This window comes from Neovison vison, chromosome 13 (genome assembly GCF_020171115.1).
Source record: "Neovison vison isolate M4711 chromosome 13, ASM_NN_V1, whole genome shotgun sequence".
NCBI lineage: Eukaryota > Metazoa > Chordata > Mammalia > Carnivora > Mustelidae > Neogale > Neogale vison.
Window position 1 is genome coordinate 75,637,552 of NC_058103.1, and position 25,987 is coordinate 75,663,538.

Genomic DNA, 25,987 nt, shown 5'->3' on the forward strand with positions numbered 1-25,987 from the left:
GAAGAAGAGCGAATGCTTCTTGTTTCCTTTATTCTGCTCTGTTTACCGACAGTTGCTTTCCTAGAAACGTATTTACATACCCAGCAAGGTGCTGCCCAGTGAAATTATCTGAATATTGCAATTAAGGAGTAGCACAGGGTGACCACCCTTCCGGGTATGTTGAACGTGGTCTCAAGTCCTTCAGTGGAGGTTCCTTTAATCCAGTTCTTTCATGAAAGACAACTTAATGTAGGAAAGTTGTTCAAAATTTAAGCTTATCTACCACCTTGCCTCCCTACTTTAAAATAATACAATACCTGGGCGCCTGGGTGGCTCAGTTGGTTAAATGTCTGCCTTCGGCTTGGGTCATGATCCTGGAGTCCCAGGATCGAGTCCCACATGGGGCTCCCTGCTTGGCAGGGAGTCTGCTTCTCCCGCTGACTTCTCTCTCTCTCTCAAATATATAAAAGATCTTAAAAAAAAAATACAATATCCAAATACAACTATTGTATCATTTTAGAACACTACCTTCAACACAATGAATTTTTTTTCAGTGAGTTAGTTATTGTACTATATATGTGTGTATGTACACACACACACATATATATATATAAGAATATATATATATATATATTCTTAGATCCTGCGTTTGTCCTGACATAGCTTTAGTAAATATGTTTTTTTAAAGATTTTATTTATTTATTTGACAGAGATCACAAGTAGGCAGAGAGGCAGGCAGAGAGAGAGAAAGAGAGAGGAGGAAAAGGAAGCAGGCTCCCTGCTGAGCAGAGGCTGGATGTGGGGCTTGATCCCAGGACCCTGAGATCATGACCCGAGCTGAAGGCAGACACTTTAACCCACTGAGCCACTCAGGCACCCCAGTAAATATGTTTTTTACGATGTGGTGCCTTCCTACTGTGTCCAATCACTCTGTGTCTTATTTTATTTAAAAGATTTTATGTTATTTATTTATTTGAGAGAGACAACAAACACAAGCAGGAAGAGGATCAGAGGGAGGAGCAGACTCCGTGGTAAGCAGGAGCCTGATGCAGCTCAATCCCAGGATCCTGGGATCATGACTTGAGCTGAAGACAGACACGACTGAGCCACCCAGGCGCTCTGTATCTTATGCTTTTTTATTCCAATTATCTCAAAAAAAACCCAAAATAAAACAAAACTCCTTTGTAAAGTATTAATGTTTGAGCACCTGGGTGGCTGAGTCAGTTAAGCGTCTGCCTTCAGCTCAAGTTGTGATCCCAGGGTCCTGGGATTGAGCCCTGAGTTGGGCTCTCAGCTCAGTGGGAAGCCTGCTTCTCCCTTTGCCTGCCATTCCCCCTGTTTCTGCTCTCTCTCTCCCTTTCTGTCAAGTAAATAAATAAAATCTTTTAAAAAATAAAGTATTAATGTTAATCAAGGAAAAGGATGACAAGAATCACCCATAAAACCCCCACTCAGAGATAACCCCCCCTTTTTGTGAATATCCTTCTAATCTTTCCTCAATGGGATGATACATACATACTAATTTATAACTTTTAAATTAAAAATCCCATATTGTTAAATTTATGGTAGAACATTTGAAAATACATAAAAGAATAATGGAGACAATAAAAATCCCTGATAATTCTGTCATCCCTCTCCCTCCCAAATAGCTCATGACCAGCATGCATTCATTTAGCAGATATGAATAGACAAGATGTTTGTGATTTGCAGGACAGAAGAGATGGACAAAGAAGGACAAAGACAGTTCCTTCTGCTCTAATAAATGACACAGCAGTCAGAAACATTATACAAAAAACATTACTGATTATTTTACTACTTTAAAAATAATTTTTCTCTAGTTATTAAAGTAATACATGCTAGATGTAGAAGCTTTGGAAAATATGAAACAATATAAACCATACAACAAACTCCATAAACCACAGATGGTACCTGTGATTTTCTGGCTTGTTTCCTTCTAGCTTTTTAAAAGTACAAAGATAGGGGCACCTGGTGGTACAGTTGGTTAAGCACCTGACTCTTGGTTTCAGCTCAGGTCTTGATCTCAGGATCTTAAGATCAAGCCCCAGGTGGGGCTGTGCAGTCCTGGGATAGAGCCCTGTGTTGGGCTCCCTGCTCAGCGGGGAGTCTGTTTCCCCCTCTCCTTCTGCCCCTCCTCCTGCTTGTGCATTCTCTCTCTTGTGGACACAGCAAATAAGTAAAATCTTTTAAATAAATAAATAAAAGTACAAAGATAGAGATACATGAAATTTTTATTTTTCACAAAATTGAGCTCATAGGGAATTTACAATTGACAGTGTCATTAAATATTTTTAAAATTTTATTATTTACTTATTTGACAGAGATAGAGATCACAAATAGGCAGAGAGGCAGGCAGAGAGAGAGGAAGGGAAGGTGCTCCCTGCTGAGCAGAGAGCCTGATGCGGGGCTTGATCCCAGGACCCTGAGATCATGACCTGAGCCAAAGGCAGAGGCTTAACCCAGTGAGCCACCCAGGTGCCCGACAGTGTCATTAAATATTATCCAAAAGCTTGATTTTTAAAAAAAATTTTTTTGGAAATTATTTCAACTTTTAAAAAAAAATAGTCCAAAGAACATCCGTATACCATTTTCCCAATTGTTAACAGGACCGGTTGACCAGCTGTTAGCATTTTACCCCATTTACTTTATCATACTTGCCCACATGGTCAACTGTTCATGCTTGCTCTCTGTCTCTTTCTCATATACATACACATACACACAGAGAAATTTTTGTCATGGACCATTTGAGGGTAAGCTACATCCATCTGGTCCCTTTGTGTATTTCCAGGAGTAAGGCTATTCCCTTATGCAACTAAAGTTCACTTTCGTTAGTTTACCCAGTAATGTCCTATATAGCATTATTCTCCTCCAAGACAGTATCCAGTCCTGAGGTGAGCTGTCATATCTCCTTTCTTCTTTGATCTGAAACAATTCTACAGCCTTTCTTTACCTTTTATAATACCGACATGTTGGCAGCGTATGATCCCCACTGTTTATTTTTATTTTTTTATTAACATATAATGTATTATGAGCCCCAGGGGTACAGGTCTGTGAATCAGATCCCCACTTTTTAAAATTTTTATTTATTTGCCAGAGAGAGAATGCGCACAAGTAGGGGGATCAGCAGGCAAAGGAAGAGAAGCAGGCTTCCCGCTGAGCAGGGAGCCCGATTCGGGGCTCCATCCCAAGAACCCTGAGATATGACTTGACCCGAAGGCAGATACTTAACCAAAAACCACCCACATGTCCCCAATCCCCACTTTTTTAAAAAAAAGATATTTCTTATTTTGTGTTTTGTTTTGTTTTGTTAGATTTTATTTATTTACTTGACAGAGAGCGATCTCAAGTAGGCGGAGAGGCAGGCAGAGAGAGAGGAAGAAGCAGGCTCCCTGCTGAGCAGAGAGCACGATGCAAGGCTCAATCCAGGGCTTGATCCCAGGACCCTGGAATCATGACCAAGCCAAAGGCAGAGGCTTTAACCCATTGAGCCACCCAGGCGCCCCTCTCATTTTGTGTTTGATGGATGTTTCCTCATGAAAGGATTGAGGTGATGCTTTCTTACGCGGAAAGCTGCATGGGTGAGGTGTGTCCTTCTCAAGGATCACATCTAGAGGCCCAATGTCTGTTTGTCCCTCCCTTGACTGGTGAGTTCATTTCAATCACCCAGTCAAGCTGTTGCCAAGTTTCTCCACTGTATAATCACTTGTGGGTTGGTATTTTTTTTCCCCCTTTCTTACAACTAATAAGCAGTTTGTGGGGAGATACTTTAAGGTGCTACAAAACCCTACTTCTTTTCAAAATTCCCCATGGATTTAGATTTAGATTAAGAATCTACTGATTCTTACCTGATCTAGTCTTTATCACCATGGTTTCAAAATGAGTCTCCATCTCCGGCAGTCCTGCCAGGTTTAGCAGATGGCTCTCAGCTTTCTTCATTGGCAAGACCTCCCTTCCCTTTCATTGATTCTTCCACTTATTATCAGTATAAACTTGGACATTGCTTTTTTCTCCCAATGCTTTATAATTCATTACTGTATTCACCTTCTTCAGTGCTCAAATTATCCCAGATTTGACCAGTGGGGGGACCCTTTAATCTGGCTCCTGTGTTCTTGGGACATTCTCTTTTTTTTTTTTTTAACTTTCTGGTGTTATAATAAGATGTACCAAGCTCATCTGTTACCTGCTGTGTCCAACTCTTCAATCTGCCACTTTAATGAGCCCTGATGTATTATGGTGGGGAATGTTGTTAGAGACCAAGAAGTCCTGGACACTAGGGGTAGCTGCCAGGGTGACTTTGTTTTGGGATCCCCCAGAAAAATCCAGGAAATATATGTGTGCTCATTTATACACATACTTACAAATATACATATATATTCATATATATATAATATATACATGCTTGTGTACATATTTTTTAAATCATGAGTTCACACGAATACCTCTGTATCCAATTGCAAACTATACCCACTGAATTTTTTCTTGCCTTCTCCTATTCCATATTTGTACAGGCATACCTTGGAGTTATTGTGGGTTCAGACCCAGACCACTGCAATAAGAGAAATATAGCAATAAAGTGAGTCAAATGAATTATTTGGTTTCAGTGCATATAAAAGTTATGTTTATACTACACTATTAAGTGTAGAATACCATTATGTCTATGAAAGGTGCATACCTTAATTAAAAATACTTTATTGCTGGGTGCCTGGGTGGCTCAGTTGGTTAAGCGTCTGCCTTCGGCTCTGGTCATGATCCCAGGGTCCTGGGATCCAGTCCCGTCGGGCTCCTTGCTCAGTAGGGAGCCTGCTTCTCCCTCTGCTGCTCCCACTACTCGTTCATTTGTCTAACTTTACTGCAGTATTTGTATCCCCTTTCCTCTAGAGTAAGATCCCTGGCATCCGTAACATCTCTCTCTTTCTTTCTTTCTCCACCACCCATACTTACTCATTTACTCAATCATATAATATATCTAAAATAATTTCAAAATTGCTTCACCCATACCCATAAAATAAACAAACCTGTTATAAAAATTTTTATGTAAGGTTCATTTGAAATTCTTCCCCCCATACCTATGCTCCAGCATCACTTGGGAACCTGTTAGAAGTCCTACTGATTCAGAAACTCTGAGGTGGAGCCCAGGAATCTGTATTTTTACAAGCTCTGGAAGTGGTTCTAAAGCTGAAGTTTGAGAAGCATAGCCGGAAATTTGCAACATGGGTTTATGATATGTGTACGTGTGTGTACACAGAACAGGCTATTCCCAGGTAAAGTGGTGCTTTAAATGTATTCTAACCCTAACAGCCATGAAGCTGGTCCAGTGCAAACTAATAGGGATTTTTCTGTCACAGCATGGGTATGGAGGTGTAAAGTAAAAGCAAATAAATACCCCAGTTCTATTTTCTCTTCCTGGTGCCAGGAGGATAATCAGGAGGCAGAGTGGGTGAGCGTGAAGGACCATCACTTGCCAGAGGGGGCGGCCTGCAGCTCCACATCTGCCCCTTCCCCACCCCCCCCTGCGTTGGATGGTTACCAGTACCCTCAAGATGGAGGAGGTGTCATCTGTGCTGAAAAGCTCACAGCCCTTAATCTGTTCCTTTCTGTTCTCACCCAGCCTTGATTTGTGTCCCTTGATTTGACAGCATCCCTGTATTTGACTGAGCATGTATGGACCAGTCACCACCCAGACTTAGCAAGTTCCAGTCCTCCCAAGCACAGTCCCCCTCCGCCCTCTGGATCATAAAGTCTGACAGACTTACCTCTTGGGCTACACAGACTGTTGAGCTCCTTCTCATACAGACTTAGCAAGGACAAACGCAGCATCTTGTCCTCTGAAACCCAGCGACCCCACCTAGGTACTTCATCTGGGTGAGGCCCTGCCTCCAGCTTGTTTCAGTGACCCAAATTCAGCCCCTCGGCATCTTCTTTTCCACTCTGTTACTTCAGCCTCCTCCCCGAACCCCCTTCCATCTTAACCATAGGAGTGGTGGCTGCACCAGTTTCCTTTACCAGGGGCTCAGCACCCCCCTTTCACTGACTTCACAGTTACAATTCAGAAATATCCCCTACAGTACCATTAAACTGCTTCAAAACAGTTATCCCATGAAAAGGGTTAAAGAAATCTCATGGAATTTCATTCTCTGTACACACTCAAAGTTTAGTCTTCTGTCTTGGGTGTATCCATTTTCTGTGATACAGAAAATGGGCCACATCCAAATTATTTTCTGGGCCACATCCAAATTATTTTTCCAACAAATAATTTGTTGAATATATATGCCAAAGAAATAGTCCACAGCCTACTGTTATGGAACTCTTGGTCTAGTGAGAGAGATGAGTAGGTAAATAATTATCTGGGGAAATGGTGGGGAGGTGGTCTGATCAAAGGAGAAAACAGTTCTGTTTGGATGGGAGAGGGGGTAGAGAAGGCTTACCAGAAAATGAGATATTTGAGCTGGGCTTTGAACACACGGGGGAAATTTTGTATAGAAAAGAAAGACAGAGGCGCCTGGGTGGCTCAGTTGGTTAAGCGTCTGCGTTTGGCTTAGGTCATGATCCCAGGGTCCTGGAATCGAGTTCTGCAGCGGGGACCCTGCTTGCTCGGTGGGGAGCTTGCTTCTCCCTCTCTCTCTGCCTGCCACTCTGCTTACTTGTGCACGCATGCTCTCTCTCTCTCTCTGTCAAATAAATAAATAAATATTTTTTAAGAAAAGAAAGACAAGGAAGGACATTCTGGGTGAGGGAACAACTTGAGCGAAAGAAGTAGAGGTGTGAAAATTCATGGTGCATCTAGGACTGACTTCTGAGCAGTGTGGCTCAGCAGGGGTGGTGGACAGGCAGTAGTAGGTAGTAAGATGGGAAAGGCAGTTGCAGTCAGTGTCAGGGTCCTAGAATAGCCACCAGCTGCTTTCCTTTCAGGCTCTTGAGAGGCCCTTGTGAGACTGATTATACATGCCATTGGGAGAATAACATTTACAATTCGACTCTATGGACAACCTTCCAGAAATGCAAATAAGGAAAACCACTAATGTGAAATTTGAAATTAATTATGGTAAATTTCTGATAACGTTGTGAAAAGTCAAAATTGTAGGTTATTTTTAAGGGAATTCTATTTTGGGCACCTGGGCGGCTCTGTGGGTTAAGCCTCTGCCTTCGACTCAGGTCATGACCTCAGGGTCCTGTGGTTGAGGCCCGCATCAGGCTCTCTGCTCAGCAGGGAACCTGCTTCCCCCCCACTCTCTCTGCCTGCCTCTTTGCCTCCTTGTGTTTTCTCTCTCTCTCTCTGTCAAATAAATAAATAAAATCTTTAAAAAAATAAAATAAAATAAAGGAATTATATTTTATAATTTTCAATTGCTAAAAATATTATAAAGTATTATACATGGCGTTATAATTCAAGAAATAGGATCAACAAACTAAGACTTGAAATACACAGTAGGCCCAAATGAGGTAATAACACATCAAAAGCATGTCATTCATCAGGTCTACCATTTGTTTTGATTTTTTGATGAATCAACATCAAAATCAATATCACACTTCCAGTTACTGGGGTCTAAACTATTGAGAGGCTCTTTAAGATGAGGGATAATGATATGATAAAACTCCAAAGGATCAGGCATTAAGAGAAATGTAGGATTTTAAAAATCAGAATTTCTGCGCCAGGCTTTCAGAAAACAGCCACATTACCTTTTGTTACTAACTGAACAAGCAGGTGCAAGGCAGTGGCATCTCTTCCCACTGGTTCCTTTGAAGCTGCAGTGCAGGGAAAGAGCTTCATGGAAGGGTGGTTCTGGTAGTGGGTGTTTCTTTCCATGAGCCTCAAAAAGCCTGAGCTTGTGCTCAGGAAAATGTGTGTGTGTGAGTGCGAATGGCCAGCGAGAGGACAATGCAAGTATCCTAGGGATAGGAAAATGTATTCATTCAACGAGGATTCTCAGCTCAGCATTCTAGCCCAAGTTCAGCCTATATGAGAACACAGAACAAATGAGAGAAGACAAACTTTGTGGGGAGAAGAACTAAGACAGTCTAGGGTCACAGAGAATAAAATAGGATTCTCTGGTGTCCCTCTGGTTTGTGCCCAAGGAATACCTGCGCCGCCCTTGTCATCTCCTCCAGAACCATCAGCAGGTCTTCCCCAGGGTATCATCCCAGGCCCACCATTTACTGTCAGGGTGACATTGGGCCAGGTCCTGGACCTTGGAACCTCAGCCTGCCCATCTGCAAACTAGAGGTAACAGTCATATCTAGCTCCCATACTTGCTGAGAGGCTCTGAAAGGTGATAGGCATATGGAGCATAGCACAGGGGGAGCAGCTACACGTTTCAACCGCTCCTGTTCCAGTCCTCCCAAGCACAGGCAGCCTCTGCCCTCTGGATCATAAAGTCCGACAGCCTTACCTCTTGGGCTACAGACTGTTGAGCTCCTTCTCATACAGGCATTAGAGAAGAGAGGTTGATGGCAATATTTTATACGCTGACTCCAGAAGGAGTCCGGACAGCAGATGCATGGGAAGGCAGGTCTCCATCCTGGACAGCTCTGTTGAACAAACCCACAAGGCAGGGTGGTGAGGGGTTTGGGTGACTTTTCCCACCAGAATTTAATGGAGCACACTCTCCCAGCTTTAGCTGCTCCTGTCTTTCTTTTTCCACTTGATCAGCTCAGTTTTGTGTAGCTTCCTCTCCAAGCACACATCCCCGTGAGATAGCTATCTCCTGCTCCTTGGCATCCCTATGGAACTAGCTTCCCTCTCCCAGGCCAGTGGGGGTGTGTGCTGTCCCCACACTGCCCGAACTCTCTCCAGTTCAATTTCCATGTGTCCACTCTCCTAGACAGTCTCTTGTAACCCTTTCAGCCACAGAGAATCACGGCTGACAACAAGTCTGCTGCCCACTGGCCCTTGTTCCTGCCCTGCTCACTGTGGCTGCAGGTCCCCTGGGCTCCCTTCCCTCCACTGCTCCTGCCCATTTAATCATTTTGAGGACGTGTGTCATGAACGTGTGTCCACTTTGCTGACACCTGCCTCCAGGCACAGTGGGTTGGAGGTCCCTACCCAATCAGCTGTACACCCATAGGCAAGTCACCTAACCTCTCTGACATTGTTTCTTCATCTACAGAGAAAGAAGGAATACCCATTTCTACCTCACCTGAGTTTTGTGGAGATCCCATAGGAAGGTTCAAGGGGGATGCTTTAAGCACTGTAGAGCAAGATACAGGGGTGAGTTGTAGGGATCATTTCTGGCTGGGAATGTTTGTTGGCAGGTTTCTAGCAGGCCTGCCCCATGCATGCCCAGGAGAGTCTCCACGGGGGCTCTGGCTATCCACAAACTCACAGATGTGCACGACGCTAGCTTGTGGCCAGCAGGTCGTACTCGCTCCACCTCCCTCTGCTGGGCTCCGAGGTTTCCAGACAATCTGTGCAGGGGTGCACTCCCCATGTAGAGGCTGCCCTTGACCATATCACGGGAAACTCACTGGAGTTGCTGTTCAAGTGGTACATTGTGTGTTCTGCTGTGCCCTCTAAAGCTGCCACTCAGCAACTGCCTCATTCCAGAAGCAACCGGGGGCCTGGCAGATAAACCACAGTGTAGCAAAATAACACAAGGCGAAGCCGGTGACATGGACCCAGCACTTCCAGAGTCACAGCTAGAATCCGGAAACTGTTGCAACACACTCACTAGCTGTCTGATCCCCACAGTGCAGGTGTTGGCCTGTAGAATGGGCTCAGGAACCTGCCATGGTCACTTCCAGGGTCCTGCTTTTTACGTCTCTCTCAACCACTATCTTTTTTTACTGAAATGTGTTTTATTTGCATTCTCGCTCCTCCACAAAGAGTTTGTTTTGAAAGACAGCTTTGGGGCCGCTGGGTGGCTCTGTCAGTTAAGTACCTGCCTTTGGCTAAGGTCATGATCTAGGGTCTTGTGATGAACTCCCTGTTCAGTGGGGAGTCTGCTTCTCCCTCTCCCTCTGCTCTTCCCTCCTATGCTCTCTCAAATAAATAAAATCTTTTTTAAAGAAAAAAAAAGAAAGAAAAGAAAAGAAGCTTCAGCTGTCAAGAGGGGGTCTTTGGGGGCTCAGTAGACATGACCAGCCGACCCTTGCTTTTCCTTGGCACAGTTTAGAAGAGGTTTCTTCTCAGTGGCAGACTGAGCGATCACTGGGGACTCACCCTGTGTGCATGCCCAGTGACTCCTTCAGTAAACAATTTTATTAAGATATAATTTACCTCTTATACAATTCTCCCTTTTAAAGTGTGTCATTCAGTGGTTTTAGTAGACTCACAGGGCTGTGCAACTGGCACCACAACCAATTTTAGAACCGTTTCATCACCTCATCCCAAAAGAAACCATGTAGCCACGAGGAGTCACTGGCATTTCCTCCCACTGCCCACTCAGTCATAGGTAACCACCAACCTGTTCTCTGTCCCTGTGGATTTACCTACTCTGGCCCAGCTGCCTTTTTATTCTTCCCTACTCCTGAAGCGAACTACCCTGAGCAGAGTGTGCAGGGATCTCTCTGGCAAGCCTATCAGGAATCTGGGTAGGATTTTAGGGTGTGCCTTTATGTTACCAGTGCACCCCACCTGACCTTGAAGGCATTGGAACAGTAGAGGACCTGAGAGCCTTAGCAGCCGCCTGGACTCTCTTCCTCCCACTCCAGGCTGGACCTTCCCTGAATGACATGGGACATCACCGGCTTACCAACTCAAGAAGATTTCAGCACCAGCATTGGCCTTCCCCCCTCCCCAATATTTTATTTATTTGAAAAGAGAACGAGCAGGGGGAGGGGCAGAGGGACAGAGAAGCAGGCTCCTCGCTGAGCAGGGAGCCCGAGGTAGGGCTTGATCCCACAACCCTGAGATCATGACCTGAGCCAAAGGCAGACATTTAACTGACTGAGCCACCCAGGCATCCCACTAGGACTGGCCTGTAGGGCGAAGACACTGGGTCTCTAGCTGGCCCTATTTAACATGCCACAGTTTCATGGCACTCTGAAAATCTCAGCTTTCCCCTTTACTTCTTTCTGGACCACCTCCCTTGGAATCATGTTGAGGCAGCAGACACTCAGGCAGTTGTTTGGAGGGAGAAAATACTTGGCCATAGCATGGGGACTCACAGGGCACAAGCCACCTATGAAGGGGGAAGCTATAGGTGTACAGTCCTCTCTCAATCCATTATGTTCAAACCACCAGATGAATCTGATTTGAATCTCCCAGGTCTGGTTCTTCCCTGCATCCCTCAGTCATTTTACCCTGCCTCTCTGGGGTTCTCCCTCCAGACATCAAGGCCCAAACTTGCCCACCCCACAGGATATGGCCCTAAATTTCCTTCAGCCCATTAAGTGTGGTCCTCACAGAGCAGTTGCTGGATTCAGTAATGCCTCTCGAGTGACAGACACAAGTTTTACCCTTCATTTGGCCCCCAAACTGTCTTATTCTATCAGATAGTAGGACTGCCTAGAAGTGAGCCCGTTTCCCTGATTTTCACTTGTCTACATATGCATCCACTAGTCCCCTTCACCCCCCCCCCCAAAAAAAATCACATAGTCTCCATAGTCCTTCTTAGGGCAAGGAAGTTAAGCTAGAATTTTCTAAAAGATCTTTATAAATTATGACTAAGAATAACACAATTTATGGAGTCCAGCTTTCTGTTCACCTAATAATACTGTCTACTGTACACACAGGTGTTTTTCCCCTTCCTACTTCATTGAAAGTTGCCCTGCCCCAAAGATCTTCTCTCTCTAATCCCCCCCCCCAACCATCTCCTAGGAGTGAGATGGAGGTAGTAGTGGTCCTTGGACAATCTGACAAAAGATGGGCATGTCCTGGAGCCCCTGTGTGGCTCAGTGGGTTAAAGCCTCTGCCTTCGGCTCAGTTCATGATCCCAGGTCCTGGGATTGAGCCCCGAATCGGGCTCTCTGCTCAACAGGGAGCCTGCTTCCCCCCTCTCTCTGCCTGCCTACTTGTGATCTCTGTCTGTCAAATAAATAAATAAAATCTTTAAATAAATAAATAAAATTTTTAAAAGATGGGATGTGTCCTGGAAGGATTGCCCAGCTGTTCCCTAAAGTAAACAGTCCAACCCTCACACTTGTCCAGGTGCCCATGAATGACGTAGAAACCAGTAGTCCTGAACAGGGTCTGTACTGCCTGCCCACTTCCTCCTGGAGTGATATAGAAATCTGTTTACGCACATCAAGTCATATGGCTACACCTTGAAGGGACTATAAGCTATTTAGTCCAGTTCCTTCATTATACATAATACACTAAAGGAACCTGGGTATGGCTTAGTTAAGGGATTTAACCCCGTCCTTCAACTAATCAATGACAGAGTAGGAACCATAACCCAAAACTTCTGACGACCAGTGCAGTGCTTTTTACAATGCCTTCCTCACTCATAGACTGGGAATATCGAGTACATTCTGAGTCTCCCAGGCCCTCGGTGTACTCTCAGCAAGCACACAGTGAAACATACCCAGCTTCACTGCCCCGGAGAAGACAGCCTTACTCTCCTCCACATTTCCATTTTATGTAAAGCAGCCAATTCTAGGACAAATGATCCAGAAAGTCAGGAAGCAAGTTAAATAAATCGCCCTACAATTGTAATGAAAAGGTAGCAACTCAGTAAAAATATAAACTACAATTGTTTAATGGCTCAGAATCCTAGGTGGGCAAATGCTTAACTGTTCTCAGCGTCTGCAGTACTGGTTGTTGTAAACGCTTTAATCTTCAGAGCTCCTGAACTTTAGAAGTTGAAGCAACTATGAGGAATGTAATTTTATGTGTATCACCTTCATTCAGATGGTGATCGGGATCAGGATTATTGGCGGCGCTGGCTGATATTCCTGCAGAGCCATTACTCACCCGTTTTGAGATGCCATAAAGTGGGAGAAAAGGGAAGCCAACATGGGGGCATTTGGGTGGCTCAACTGGTTAAGTGTCTGCCTTCAGCTCAGGTCATGATCCTGATGTCCTGGGATCGAGTCCCACATCAGGCTCTTGGCTTGGCAGGGAATCTGCTTCTCCCTCTGCCTCTCTCTCTCTCTTTGTATCTCTCTGTCTCAAATAAATAAATAAGATCCTTTAAAAAAAGAAGGAAAGTCAACATCAAGGCTATATATCCTAAATGAGAGTATGGTTATGTTGGAAGTTTTTTGAGGTGATCGTAGACTTTGGAAACCAGGAGGGACACTGCAACTGTGTGTTATTCATTGACGCACAGGACTTTTGCATCCATAGGGGCCTTGAAACATAGTCTGCTCATTTAAAGAAGGCAGAAAGAAATGTCAAACGGTGTGTCCAAGTTCATGCCACAGGCTAGAGTCAGAGCAAAGATTATTCCAGCCTACTCTGCGAATCCAGCGTCTATACTTGCATTGTGATCAAAGAAGGGGGGGGAGGAGTAAAAAAATTAATTTGCCAACATCTGGAATACTCCCTTAAGGGCTTGTAGTTTTAATAATCACTTCAATATATATGATCTTCTTCTTTTTATTTTTCTTTTTTAAAAATTTTTATTTATTTGTGAGAGAGAGACAGAGATATGAGAGAGAGAACACAGTGGGCAGAGGGAGAAGTAGACTCCCCACTGAGCAGGGACCGACATGGGGTTCCATCCCAGGACTCTGGAATCATGACCTGAGCTGAAGGCAGACACTTAACCAACTGAGCCATCCAGGAGCCCCCAGATATTATCTTCTTAATGCTTATTATAATCCTGTGATGAAAGACCATTGTCCTCTATTTTGCGGCTGGATGAACTAAGGCTCAAATAAAGTGGGGGACTTGCTCAAGATCACACATCTATCAGGGGCCACAGAGCTGGGACTTGAACTGTGTCCTTAGCCCAGGTTCATCTATAAAGTTGTCTTATCAACCTATCTGGCTTTATAAATGTCCCCCAGGCCAATATGTCTGTACTCACATGTTCCTAGACCAAGTCTTGGCAGAATTTTGCTGAACTCAATCAGTATTTTAGATGTTGTAAAGTCCTTTGTGTCATGAAATCAGGAAAATGGATACAAGCTGATGAAGGAATCCTTGGCTGACAGCTGATTCTTGGATGTTACTGTATGCCATGTTTTATAAAGTAAGTTCTAGGAGTTTCTTAAACCCTAGGTACAAAAGGACTAGCTGTTTGTTTCTAATTTTCATCTGTCCTGGAAGAGTAGGGTTTTTTTTTAAAGATTTTACTTATTAGGCACCTGGGTGGCTCAGTCCTTAAGCGTCTGCCTTCAGCTCAAGTCATGATCCGAGGGTCCTGGAATTGAGTCCTGTATCAGGCTCTCTGCTTAGTAGGGAGACTGCTTCTCCCACTCCTACTCCCCCTGCTTGTGTTCCCTCTCTCTCTCTCTCTATGTCAAATAAATAAATAAAATCTTTTTTAAAAATTTAGAAAAAAGGGGGCACCTGGATGGCTCAGTGGGTTAAGCCTCTGCCTTCGGCTCAGGTCATGATCTCAGGGTTCTGGGATCGAGCCCCACATCAGGCTCTCTGCTCAGCAGGGAGCCTGCTTCCCACTCTCTCTCTGCCTACTTGTGATCTCCCACTCTCTGTCAAATAAATAAATAAAATCTTCTTAAAAAATTTAGAAAAAAAAAAGATTTTATTTATTTACTTATTTTAGAGAAAGAACACAAGTGGGGGAAGGAGCAGAAGGAGAGGGACACGCAGATTTCACGCTGAGTGCAGAGCCCAATAGGGGCTTATCTCAACGGGAACTCATGACCCCAAGATCATGACCAGGGCCAAAACCAAGAGTCAGAGGCTCAACCGACTGAGCCACCAGGCACCCCTAGAACAATAGTTTTGATAATGCAGTAAAAAATGTATTATTAGAACAATAATCACACACTTGATTATTACAGCAGTATCTCCCTGTATTAGAATGCATAAGCATTTCTAATTGCTTATTCGCAATTTTCTGTACTGATCTTACTGCAGGTCAGTTAACAGTTCACAGACCAGCATGGGTCTGCCAACCACATTTTGAGAAACATTATTCTAAGCAACGCCATTCCTTTGAGAAATTCCCTGAAGAGAGCTCCTTAATCAAAGAAGTTTGGGAGACCCCATAAGTATCAGTGCACATTAGTATATTAAATTTGGGAGACCGTGTTAGTATCAGAGCACCTTAACATATTAAAGGCTCTGAGAAGTCCTGCAGTTTCATCATTAATTAACTCAGCATTTCCCAGACTGACCTCAAAACTCATTGTTCATGCAATACCTTTCAATATCCTGCAGAATTCATATTTCTGGAAATACAGTTGGCTCAGTCTTGCCAGCTATGTGCAAAGCATGGGTCCCAGGCATGCCTAAAATGAAAGCCTTTGTCTTTTACCCATCTCCTCATGTGCTTCCTTTTAAAAATAAATAATAATTCTTTACAATCTTTATTCTTTTGGTACACAAAGTCCTAGCTGCCTTTTACTGTCTCCCATGCCTATTTCTACCTCTTGCTTAGCACTCACTATGGGTGACCTTGCCCACAGAGAAGATCAAAGTCTCGTGTCCGAGATCACCCACTACACTCTGCCACTGCATATTGCAAATGTATCTCTGGCCTATCTTCATAAAGTTGACTCATGACAGGTCGTCATCCTTTTCAGCCCTACCTTCCACAAACAATAAAAATCCTTTTTCTTATATTCTCATTGTATGATAAATATTCCTCTATTTGTAGTGGTAACTGTACACCTAAACAGAATGTATAACTTTAACATAAAACATAGGCAGTGTTGTTCCTGTGAGCAGTGGTACCTCATGTGATGCCTCACTCCACTGCCCTACTCCTGCTTTCCACCTTGCACACTACGGCATGGGTGGTTCAGTGGTAGAATTCTCGCCTGCGACCTTGCACACTACGTGGGCTCTCATGACCTCCGGTGGGTGGTCTCCTACCTTCTAATGGGTAATCTCAACCCTAAAATGTATCCCATGGAATTTCCAAAGCATTGCTCTCGTTCATATTCTCTTGACAGTTCTAACCACTGTCATTCTGTGTAAGCTGTGGGTTGTTCCTCCTAACCTCTTTGTTATGGTCACCCAGTGACCTTCAACAAGCTCTAATCTACTCTTCATCCTACTGATAGCTCTGCATTCTTCCTCAGCAACTCCAACGTCTGCACAGAGCTGCCTCCGAATAGACCCCAGGTACTGAGTCACACCCACCTCTCTATAGTCACCACCAGGTAGTGAGCTCCCCTTATAGCCAGGTACTATGCTAGGATGTCCTGGAGATATGAAGTGAGTCACCCAGGCTCCCTGCTGCTGGAGAATCTCAATCCCCAGGCTCTGACGTCATGACATGTGTAAGAACAACTGTTGAGATCTCGGGGCAAAAACTTCCAAACTGCATTTCCCCAATATTAGTATTGCATGAGACATTAATAGAAAGCTCCTGCTAAACACAGTTCTAGGGCTAAATAATATTTGGGAAACATAATTATATGTGCTAACACATATTGTGAATTTTGAAGAAGAAGTTATATATATAGTGGGTTTTGCCAAAAGGTACTTGACCTGCAAACCATCTTTTCCAGGAACCCATTGGAGACAGTATCATTCCTCTGACACCATTTGGGAAATGCTGGTTTGGAAGTAGCTATAGCCCACTCAGTCCTGCCAAATGCCAAGGACCAGACTGAAGTGATTCCAATATACAACCTGGTTAGGTGGAAAACAGACATCTCTTGGTGATTTCCCTTAGCTCTGTCTTTTGAATAATAAATAAGTTCAGTCTGCACCTGTTGTTATGCACTTCCATAAGTATATTGTGTAATTTACCATCTAGAGCTCTAATGACTTCCCAGTCTATAGTCCTAGCCCAGACCTCCCTTCCCCCCAACCCAAGAGCTCTAGGGCCCATATATCGTGCTGTCTGCTGGACAACCACCTATTGGAGATCTTTAACAGAATGTCCAACAAGCACTTCAAATGCAATTTGTCCCACATAGAAGTGATTACTGTCCTCATAAAATTCTTTTCTCCATCTGCATTCCCTGATGGCCTCATTACCACCTTCCAATCAGAAACCTGGGACTTGTTCAGAATTCTGCCCTCTCAGCCAAGTTGTCATTAAGTCCTCCTGATTCTGTCTTCTAAGGAGCTCTTGAATTTGATCCCATATTCCACCCCCAACTGTCATTGTCTAATTTGAGGTCCTCACTATGCTGGTTTTCTTAGGTCAGATTTTCTGGGTCTCAGAAACCCAGAGTCTGGGTTTCTGAGACTTGCATGTAGCCAGAGTATCCGAGAGAGCTATGGAGAACAGTCCCTTTTAAGGGAGTAGAGGATGAAAGACCAGGCTGAAGAAGTGGAACTTTGATAGTGGCCAGAATAAGCTCAACCAATTCTGTGGGGTGCTATAGAACTGGGTGATCCCTCAGAATTGTCCCAACATGATGCAAGGGGTTGGGGAGGGGTGCATTCCCCTACTCCCCTCACCCCCCACTGGATATAGGCAGCCTCCCACCCCACCCCCAGGGCAATTCCCAGAATGGCCCTCAGCTGAGGGCCACCAGCCACCAACTCTTGCAGCAGGTGGAGGAATGAGTGCCTCACTCCTGAGGGAATTGAGATGGTAACAGCATCCTTGTCCCTAATCTTACTGCTTTCCATTTTATCCCCACAACACCACCAGAGGGGTTTTTCTAGACCCAAATTTAATCACACTCTACCCTTTCTCAAAATCTTTCAGTAATGCTCCTTACCAACAAGATAATTTAGTTGTGATCTTTGTCGACTAACATTTATCAGTCCTTCATGAGCACTGCTCCCCATGCTGGGCATGAGTTTGTCCCATGTCTCTCGTTAGCAAACTCCTACTCACCCTTTCAGGCCCCCTGTAAGCACCCCCTCCTCTATGATGCCCTCTTTAATATCCTCACGCAGGAGTAATAATCCTGTATATTCTTTATATTGATACAGTCATTTACTTCTGTGATCATTAGACTGACTTCCTTTAGAGCAAAGCCTGTGTCATATTCACTTGTGAAGAGGAAGGAATGAATCCATCAGCCATGTACATCAGTATTGTATAAAGCTGGTCTACATGGGCTAATTCAGACTAACTAGAGGTGCCTTCCATCTAATCAGCTGTTCTTTCAGAGACTTAATCTAGTTGCCCACTGAGGGCTGTCAGTCCCCACGGGCAGGGATTCTGTTTGGGGAAGTTCAGCTGGTTCCGTACAGGTAGCTCAATGCTCTGAGGGATTGAGCATTTAATACAATACTTCCCATTATGTTGATGCTGTCGCTCATGTTGAAAAGGGAGATAGCCAGTGACCTACAGGATTTGTTATAAAAGGTACCATATGGCATGACTGGCCTCAAGATCTCTCTTTTATGACTGAGCTTTCCCTTCGTTTCCATTCTGAAGTTCTTGCCCTCATAGTTCCCTGTGATTGGAGTTGGACCAGTGGTGCTTTGGTTGGGGTAAATGCATGCTAGGGCCTAGGCAAAGGAATTCATCAGCAGAAGAGAATTTCTGTGTCTATTTTTATTTTTCTCCTTTCAAAATTTTTATATTTTATAATATACATCATATAGTAGTAGGGTAGCACATATATTTAATTTATAAATAAATAATGTTAGGAAGTGTACACTAAAAACATTTTTTTACTAAGTAGCACATGGTTAAAAAAAAAATTGGAGGGCGCCTGGGTGGCTCAGTGGGTTAAGCCGCTGCCTTCAGCTCAGGTCATGATCTCAGGGTCCTGGGATCGAGTCCCGCATCGGGCTCTCTGCTCAGCAGGGAGCCTGCTTCTCTCTCTCTCTCTCTCTGCCTGCCTCTCCATCTACTTGTGATTTCTCTCTGTCAAATAAATAAATAAAATCTTTAAAAAAAAAAAAAATTGGAGACCCCTAGATTGGACTCCAAAGTCTGGAGTCTTCTTCAGCCTTCTTTCATTAGCTTTTCAGCTGATCTGACTACTGAGCTAAGGCCCTAGGGAAACTCTAAAATCCAGGAACAATTAAGAATGAAATATAGGGGCTTACAGGAGAGCACGGCTAGGAGAGGAGAGCAGAGAGACTGCATCTACGCAGAGCCAATGAACCACCATCTAGTAAGACACTGAGAACCTGGAATACAAAGAGGCTGGAGGTGGAGCAGAGGATATCCCTTCTACCTGACCCCCATTACATAAGGGACCAAACTCTAGCCCAGTCCTGAACTTGGGGCTTGGAGACCAGAGCATCCAGTCAACCTCAAACTCTGGACCCAGGGATATTCCCCCACCCCTAACCTGGGACCTATCCATCTCCCATGCTCAGCCCCAAAGCTGGAATCTGGGACCAAGGCATTCTCTTGAACCCTGGACTAAGTCTTTTCCACACCCCACCCCAGCTTTGAACGCGGGTCAGGGCATTGTCAAATCTTGAACCCAGGATGCAAGTATTCCCAGCCTCCATCAGGACAGAGGATACAAGCATCTTGACCCTGCTGAACATTTGGTTCCAGGTGACCCCTGCATTCACCATTCCCACTTGCCCCTCTCCAGCTCTGTTTAGGGATTCTGCCCCTCCTCTCCAAAGTTCCACATTGATGAGGACCAAGGGGTAGGGTGGGGCAAGGTGGGGGTAGTCCTGATCCAGAATAGAACATCTGTATCAGTGTTACTACTACAGTAAAGGTTGTTTTATCACTCAGGCCAAGAAAGGAAGAGAAGGAAGGGAAAGAAGGAAGGAAGGGGGAGGCGGGGAAGGGCGAGAGAGAGGAAGAAGGGAAGGGAGGGAGGGGGGAAGAAAGAGGGAGAGAGGAAAGAAGGAAGAAACACTGGGAGGAAGAGAGAGGGAGGGTGAAAGATAGATGGAAGGAAGAGTAACAGTCTCTACCTCAACCAAGAACTTGCCCCATCTGCCTCTCACTGTGACTGGAGCTCATGTCAGAGTATAGCCAGCCAGAAATGAAGATAGTACTGGCTGCTCCTCAGTGCCTGTGTAGGATGAGGAAAGGCAGCAATCTGATTGGAGTCAGGACACAGGCGCTTTGTCTTAAGTTGCGTTAGCATAACCAGAGCATCATTTTTACATAGATTATATGGTTATTTCGGGATTATATGGTTATTTCGGGATTGATTGATGGGGGCATTGGGAGTGGTCTCTGGTCTCCAAGCCCCAAGTGTACACTCCCTAACACTGGAGACTGTTTGATGGGTATGACAGCATGCTATCTACAGTTTCCTTACATACGGAGTTGCCTGCGAAACAAAAAAAGATCAGAAGGAGAACAAATGCAATTCCTTTTTATATTGTTTTCAGACTCTTAGGCTCTTAGTATTCTACCAGGAGCAGACTATAAACCCTTTGAAGCATACAGCCACTTCTGGCTAATAAGATTTTGCATGTGTAAAGCATTTCAGTTAACATAAATTTTGCATGCACTATTTCATACATCCTTACCACAACCCAGCAAGGAAGGTTTTTTTTTAATTTTTTATTTATTTTTATTTATTTTTTATTTTTTTTTTTGTCAGAGACAGAGAGAGCATAGCAGGGGGAGCAGGGCAGAGGGAGAAGCAGGCTTCCTGCTGAACAAGGACCCTGATGCTAGGACCATGACCTGAGCTGAAAGCAGAAACTTAACCAACTAAGCCACCCGTTAGTTGGCCCGTTATTCTTATAACCATTTTGCAGAAGGTGATATAAAAATTCAAGCAGCAAGTTTGTTTTGCCAGGACACTATCTTCTGCAGACGAAGTATCTGAGGCCAAGGTGGAGTTCATTGGTTTACCACTCATGACGGACAAAGAGCCGATGCTTACAAAGCCAGGACCCACACCCAAGACTCACAGAACCCCCTCTCCTCCAAATTCTCCATCTTTATATCACGCTTGCCTCTCATCCCACCATGGTACTAATATTAGAGCTCAGCAACCACAAAGTGGTCCGTGAGGAATGGCAAACAAATGTTACTGGCTCTGCCTTTCTACTCTTGAATCTCCTGGGCAATTTGTTCTAACATCCACTGTGATTTTTTTTACAGCATGCAAAAGGAAAGAACAAGAACATGGGAAGGATAGAGGCAACACACCCAAAAAGCCCAGGTTGGTCTTCACAGATGTCCAGCGTCGAACTCTACATGCAATATTCAAGGAAAATAAGCGCCCATCCAAAGAATTACAAATCACTATTTCCCAGCAGCTGGGGTTGGAGCTGAGCACCGTCAGCAATTTCTTCATGAACGCGAGGAGGAGGAGTCTGGACAAGTGGCAGGACGAGGGCAGCTCCAATTCAGGCAACTCATCTTCTTCATCAAGCACTTGTACCAAAGCATGAAGGAATAACCACAAACTAAACCTCGGTGGAAAAGCTTTAAATAAAAAAAATTTTTAAAAGACCAGGACCTCAAGATAGCAGGTTTATACTTAGAAATATTTGAAGAAAAAAAAAAAGTGTTATTTATAGTCCAAAGAAACCAAAGACTTAGCTCACCTGCATTCTGACTTTGTTCGGAGACACACACTTCAGCGGGGCAACGACTTGGCAAGAAAAACCATGAGCAGGAAAGCACCACTGGATCTCACATCTTCAATCCATGATCACTCTCGCTGTGCTTGGCTGTTTCGTGGTTTGGAGCATAGTGATTTTGAGCCTTTGAGTGGACCTCTCTTAAGACCAGACTTTCTCATCTGTTCCACCATGCCTCGAAGGTGTATGGTGTCTCAGTACTGTGTGTGGGTACGTGAGTGCATACACACACACACACATACACACATGCACACACCACCAGTGGTTAGGGACTTAGGCAGGGCTGGTCTTCAGGAAGGGTTGTGCTGTAGGCGTGCAACCAATATAGTGTGGGGTTGTCTGAGTTCATTGGATAGGAGTGTGATTTCGCTCATCTAGCCTAGCGTTTGAACCTGCCAGGCCCACAACCTAAATGCAGATTCAAACCCAGCAAAGAAAATTTGAATGACACCTAAACCAGTGCATTCTCTTTGTTTGTTAAGGAATGTTCAGATATTTTTTAAGAAATGAAACAAGAGTCCATCCATTAAAAAAAAAAAAATCACCTAGGTACCAAAGAACACACTTAATATTATAGTGCAGGTATTTTATTGCAATGATTTTAATAACCAAAGCTATTTTTACACAAGATACTATGTAAAGTTATACGTATGAACTGATCTAGCTGTAATACACATGCCACATAGGATCATGACTATTATTTATGACTCTTGACGCATTTGAAATATTAGTTTTCAGAACTGGCAAGAAAGAATGTAGCTTCAGGGAAGCAATTAATATCATAAGAGAGAGGTCAGTGTAGTGGACAGGTACAGCCAGATGGCACACTCCCTTGCGGGATCCGTAAATGACACTTAAGTAGACTGTAGACATGATGCCATAATCTGTTTATAGCTGAGAAAACCTGGGGATTCTTCCGTAGTAGGACCCCATTTGTAAATTAGAAAACTAAGGTTAGCAGAGCAAGTAATTAAATTAGAAAATTTGTTCTAAGTAATGCTTTTTTAGTAAAAGACCACTGAATAAAGGATATCACATTTAGGTTAATTTGACTTATGCATTTGACACCAAATACCTTTTAAAAATACTCTGCAAACACACAAAGTGAGCAGACCAACATTATTATTAAAATGAACTATCCAGTATTTGAAGCCAAATTGATTTCATTGCCAATCACAGATACTGTGTGACTTGGACATCACTAGAAACAGCAGATCCAACTGAGAAATGGTGGAACAGCGTAGAAAACACCAGAGTTCTAGTGGAAGACTAGGTTGTCTAGGCACAAAGCTATTTATTTCACTAAGCATAGCCTCCAAAGTGTACTACATTCTTTCTTGCTACTGCATTAAGCTGGAAATTTTATGACATGGAGTTCACTCTCTAACAGAGACAGATAGATCCCTAGACCTGAGCTTCTAAATACAAAATTTTCAATTTCTATTTTTCCAAATCACTTAACCACAGCTGGAGAAATCAAGGGGGAAGAAAAAAAGCTGACACAGTTGTAGTAGTAGTACCCAAGTGAATCACTTGCTTCCCAGAAAAATTCTCTCTGAATGCCAATGAATTATAACTTTTCATAGCAGAGGATCCCTTTGTACTATTAGGTAAAGAATTGGGTGCTCTTGGTTAATTACCACACCTAATTAGAAATATAAAATGAAATGTAATCTCCACAACAAGTTGTTGATTGAGTGTCATTAAAATGTTAAAAAGAATTTGAACCATCTTGACACAAAAACCTAACTCCCTAAGGTCAAATCTGAGCATCTTGTCTAGGTCTAGAAGAGACAGACACCTGGAGAGATAAAGCTATACCCACAAGCCATCTGGCTGTCCTTCATATCTGCTATAGAATGAGAAAAGCAAGCCAACACATGCTTCTCTTTTAATGAAACAGCGCATTTGCCTTGACACATTTTGTCTTAGTATTTGTTTTAATCTCACACCAAATTCCAGCTTAAAATTTTCCCTTCCAAACATGGCACAATTACACTTCAGCTATTAAAAGAGACCATTTCAATGGCCTCCCCTAGAGATTTGCTTAACATATAATCTTGTCAATGACATAAACCAAAAGGAGAAAAATGATTAACTTTTTGTCTCACTCCAGAATGGAGGGGGCCAGGAGTACAGCTATATATTTATAATTTAGGAGGGAGGAAAGCCTTATTTATTTAAAACACGAGAATTTTAAATGCAGGGAAACTCAAGCTGTGTCTACACACAATCTTACCAAATTCAGCACCCCAGGAAAAACAAAAGTTGAATTAGAACACCATGTTTTTTTGTTTTGTTTTTGCTATATTGCCCCTTCAGATTAATCTAATTGCATTTTACATTTCTGACAAATTATTTTGGTACTGTGTAGACACAGCCTCAAAGAATATTGCTACATTTCTAATATTCCCATCATTATGGTTTTTTGAAAAATAATCCAGTGATCCTATTTGCTAACACCAAAGATAATTTTCATACCAGCATTGAATTTGCACCCATTACAAAATTTCAGGGCCTAGAGATATATTTTCTCATAAGCAGATGCACAAATCAGAGCCTGAAAAGCAATTTTTTTACTAGACTGTTCAAGCATACTCACAAACTTTACTTTTCAAAATCATAATAGACAAACTCAGCTTCTCATGAGCAATACACTCGTTACGTCGTACGTGACCGATGATTGCTTCTAACTTGGCATGTAGCATTGATTTACGGCTCAGGTTTTGTAACCTACCACATTCAGTGGAGCAGATCACGTGCCATTTGCTCACCCATTATTTCTCAATCCTTTTGCAAAATTCACCCAAAAAGGTACCTCAGTCTTTCATTTGTATGTTTGTTGATTCCAGTGCTACACTCACATGTTTTGGGGGTTTTTTGGTAGAGGAAGTTAGACTATTTTTGACCATCCATCATTCAGGTCCTCTCATGGCCAGAAGCTTCCCTGAAAGGGGGCAGAGAGAGAGAGAGTGGGAGATGTGAAGTCTGGACACTCCAAGAGCCCAGATTTCAGTAAGTCTTCAGGTAAATGAGGTCTGGATGTCAGGAACTAATGGAAGCAGCTGGCATAGATCCCCAAACACAGAGAGAATGTGGAGGAATTCGGATGTTCCAACTGAACATGTCACTCACTCTGCCCCCCAAAAAATCATAATTACTTTTCCAGGACAAAAAATGAAAGTACTGCGCTACTTTTGGACTCCTGCCACTCCCATTGCTACCCCAGGTGAATGATCCGTCTTTGCAGGTTAAATGCAAACTTCGCTATACCAAAGAGTCCTAGGACATTTTCACATGAACTCTAAAGGCATTTTCCCTAAGAAAGGTCCTCCCTTCTTTGTACATAAAGGATGAAAACTATGCATTTAGCAAACAAAGAGAAAGCACTTCTCCCTTTCCTATCTAGTTGTTTAGGGTGCATTCAAATACCAGAGGCCATTTTGAGATGCGATTGGCCTTCTGGATTATTCTTGTGGTGTGGTTAGCTTTACAGTACATTTGGTAACTATTTCCTAAATAGTAAGGACAAAGAAGCAGAAGGTAAGAAATAGCTACTTCCACGTGTTAAAAAAAAGGAAAAAAAAGGAAAAAAAGGAAAAAAAAAGAAAAAAAAGTGTAAAAATCTACTATTTATAGTGTGAACCAAAGACGCTACCTCACTCGATTTCCATTGGTGATTTTAATCACATTGATGATACCAAAGAATACCAAAGATATGTTCATGCACGGCCTTGGTCTGCAGAGGGAACTCCACCTTTTTCCCCTTCCCACCTCCCCTCCCTTTCTCACTCTTCACTCAGTGTGTAAACTTGTCTTCATTCTTAATAATAATGATACGAAATGATAACAACATTAGGAAATACTACTCTTACTACTGCTAGTTCTACTTGTAAATCTCTAGGCAAACATGTTGCAAACTTTGTAAACTCCTAGGACGAGTGCCTTGCTTGAACCAAAGTGTTAAACCGCTGTTGACCTCTCACCTTATACTCTTTGAATACCTCAGCCTCTTAGAAAGGCCACTAATGAAAAAAAAAAAAGGAATAATTATTCACCGTGGTGCTTTTTCCGTGCAACCATGCAATGAAACTTTCTTTGATACCAAAGGATGACTTTACCCCCCCCCAATTTCTTGCTGATAAACCAAAGCTCCTCCTCCTCGTTCCCTCTCGAGGTTCCCCAACTTCACCGAGTCCCTTCACCAGGCAGGCCGTGCATCACTTTTACCAATTCCTCCAAATACCTCATAGTAATAAAGTTTTAGGGTTATGTTGTATAGAGAGTCTATGTGATAAGGCAGAACTTACTAGTTTGATAATTGTTAAGGTTACTTTTAAAAAAAACTTTATAATTCTTATTTATTTTGTAGTTTGTATGTTTGGGATGTCCCCCGCCCCCCCCTTCGGTTTGGGGTTTATTTTCTTGGCAGAACTGCTCTGTTGCTCAAGGAAGACTTAATTTCCATAAATGTTCCCCCAGGTGGGTTAAGGGTTGTGTAAAAATGCAAGAATGGAATAAGAAATGATT

General features: G+C 43.3%; 1 protein-coding gene across 1 annotated transcript in view; it reads left to right on the top strand.

The window, feature by feature from the left end:
• The window catches only part of ONECUT1 (one cut homeobox 1), a 40,813-nt gene extending 15,052 nt beyond the window's left edge, over positions 1–25,761 (top strand). Inside the window, exon 2 of the mRNA XM_044231116.1 lies at positions 20,973–25,761. Within this exon, the coding sequence (XP_044087051.1) occupies positions 20,973–21,265 (293 nt within the window). The 3' untranslated portion in view covers positions 21,266–25,761. The remainder of the gene's footprint in view (positions 1–20,972) is intronic.
• Positions 25,762–25,987: the final 226 nt, after the last annotated feature.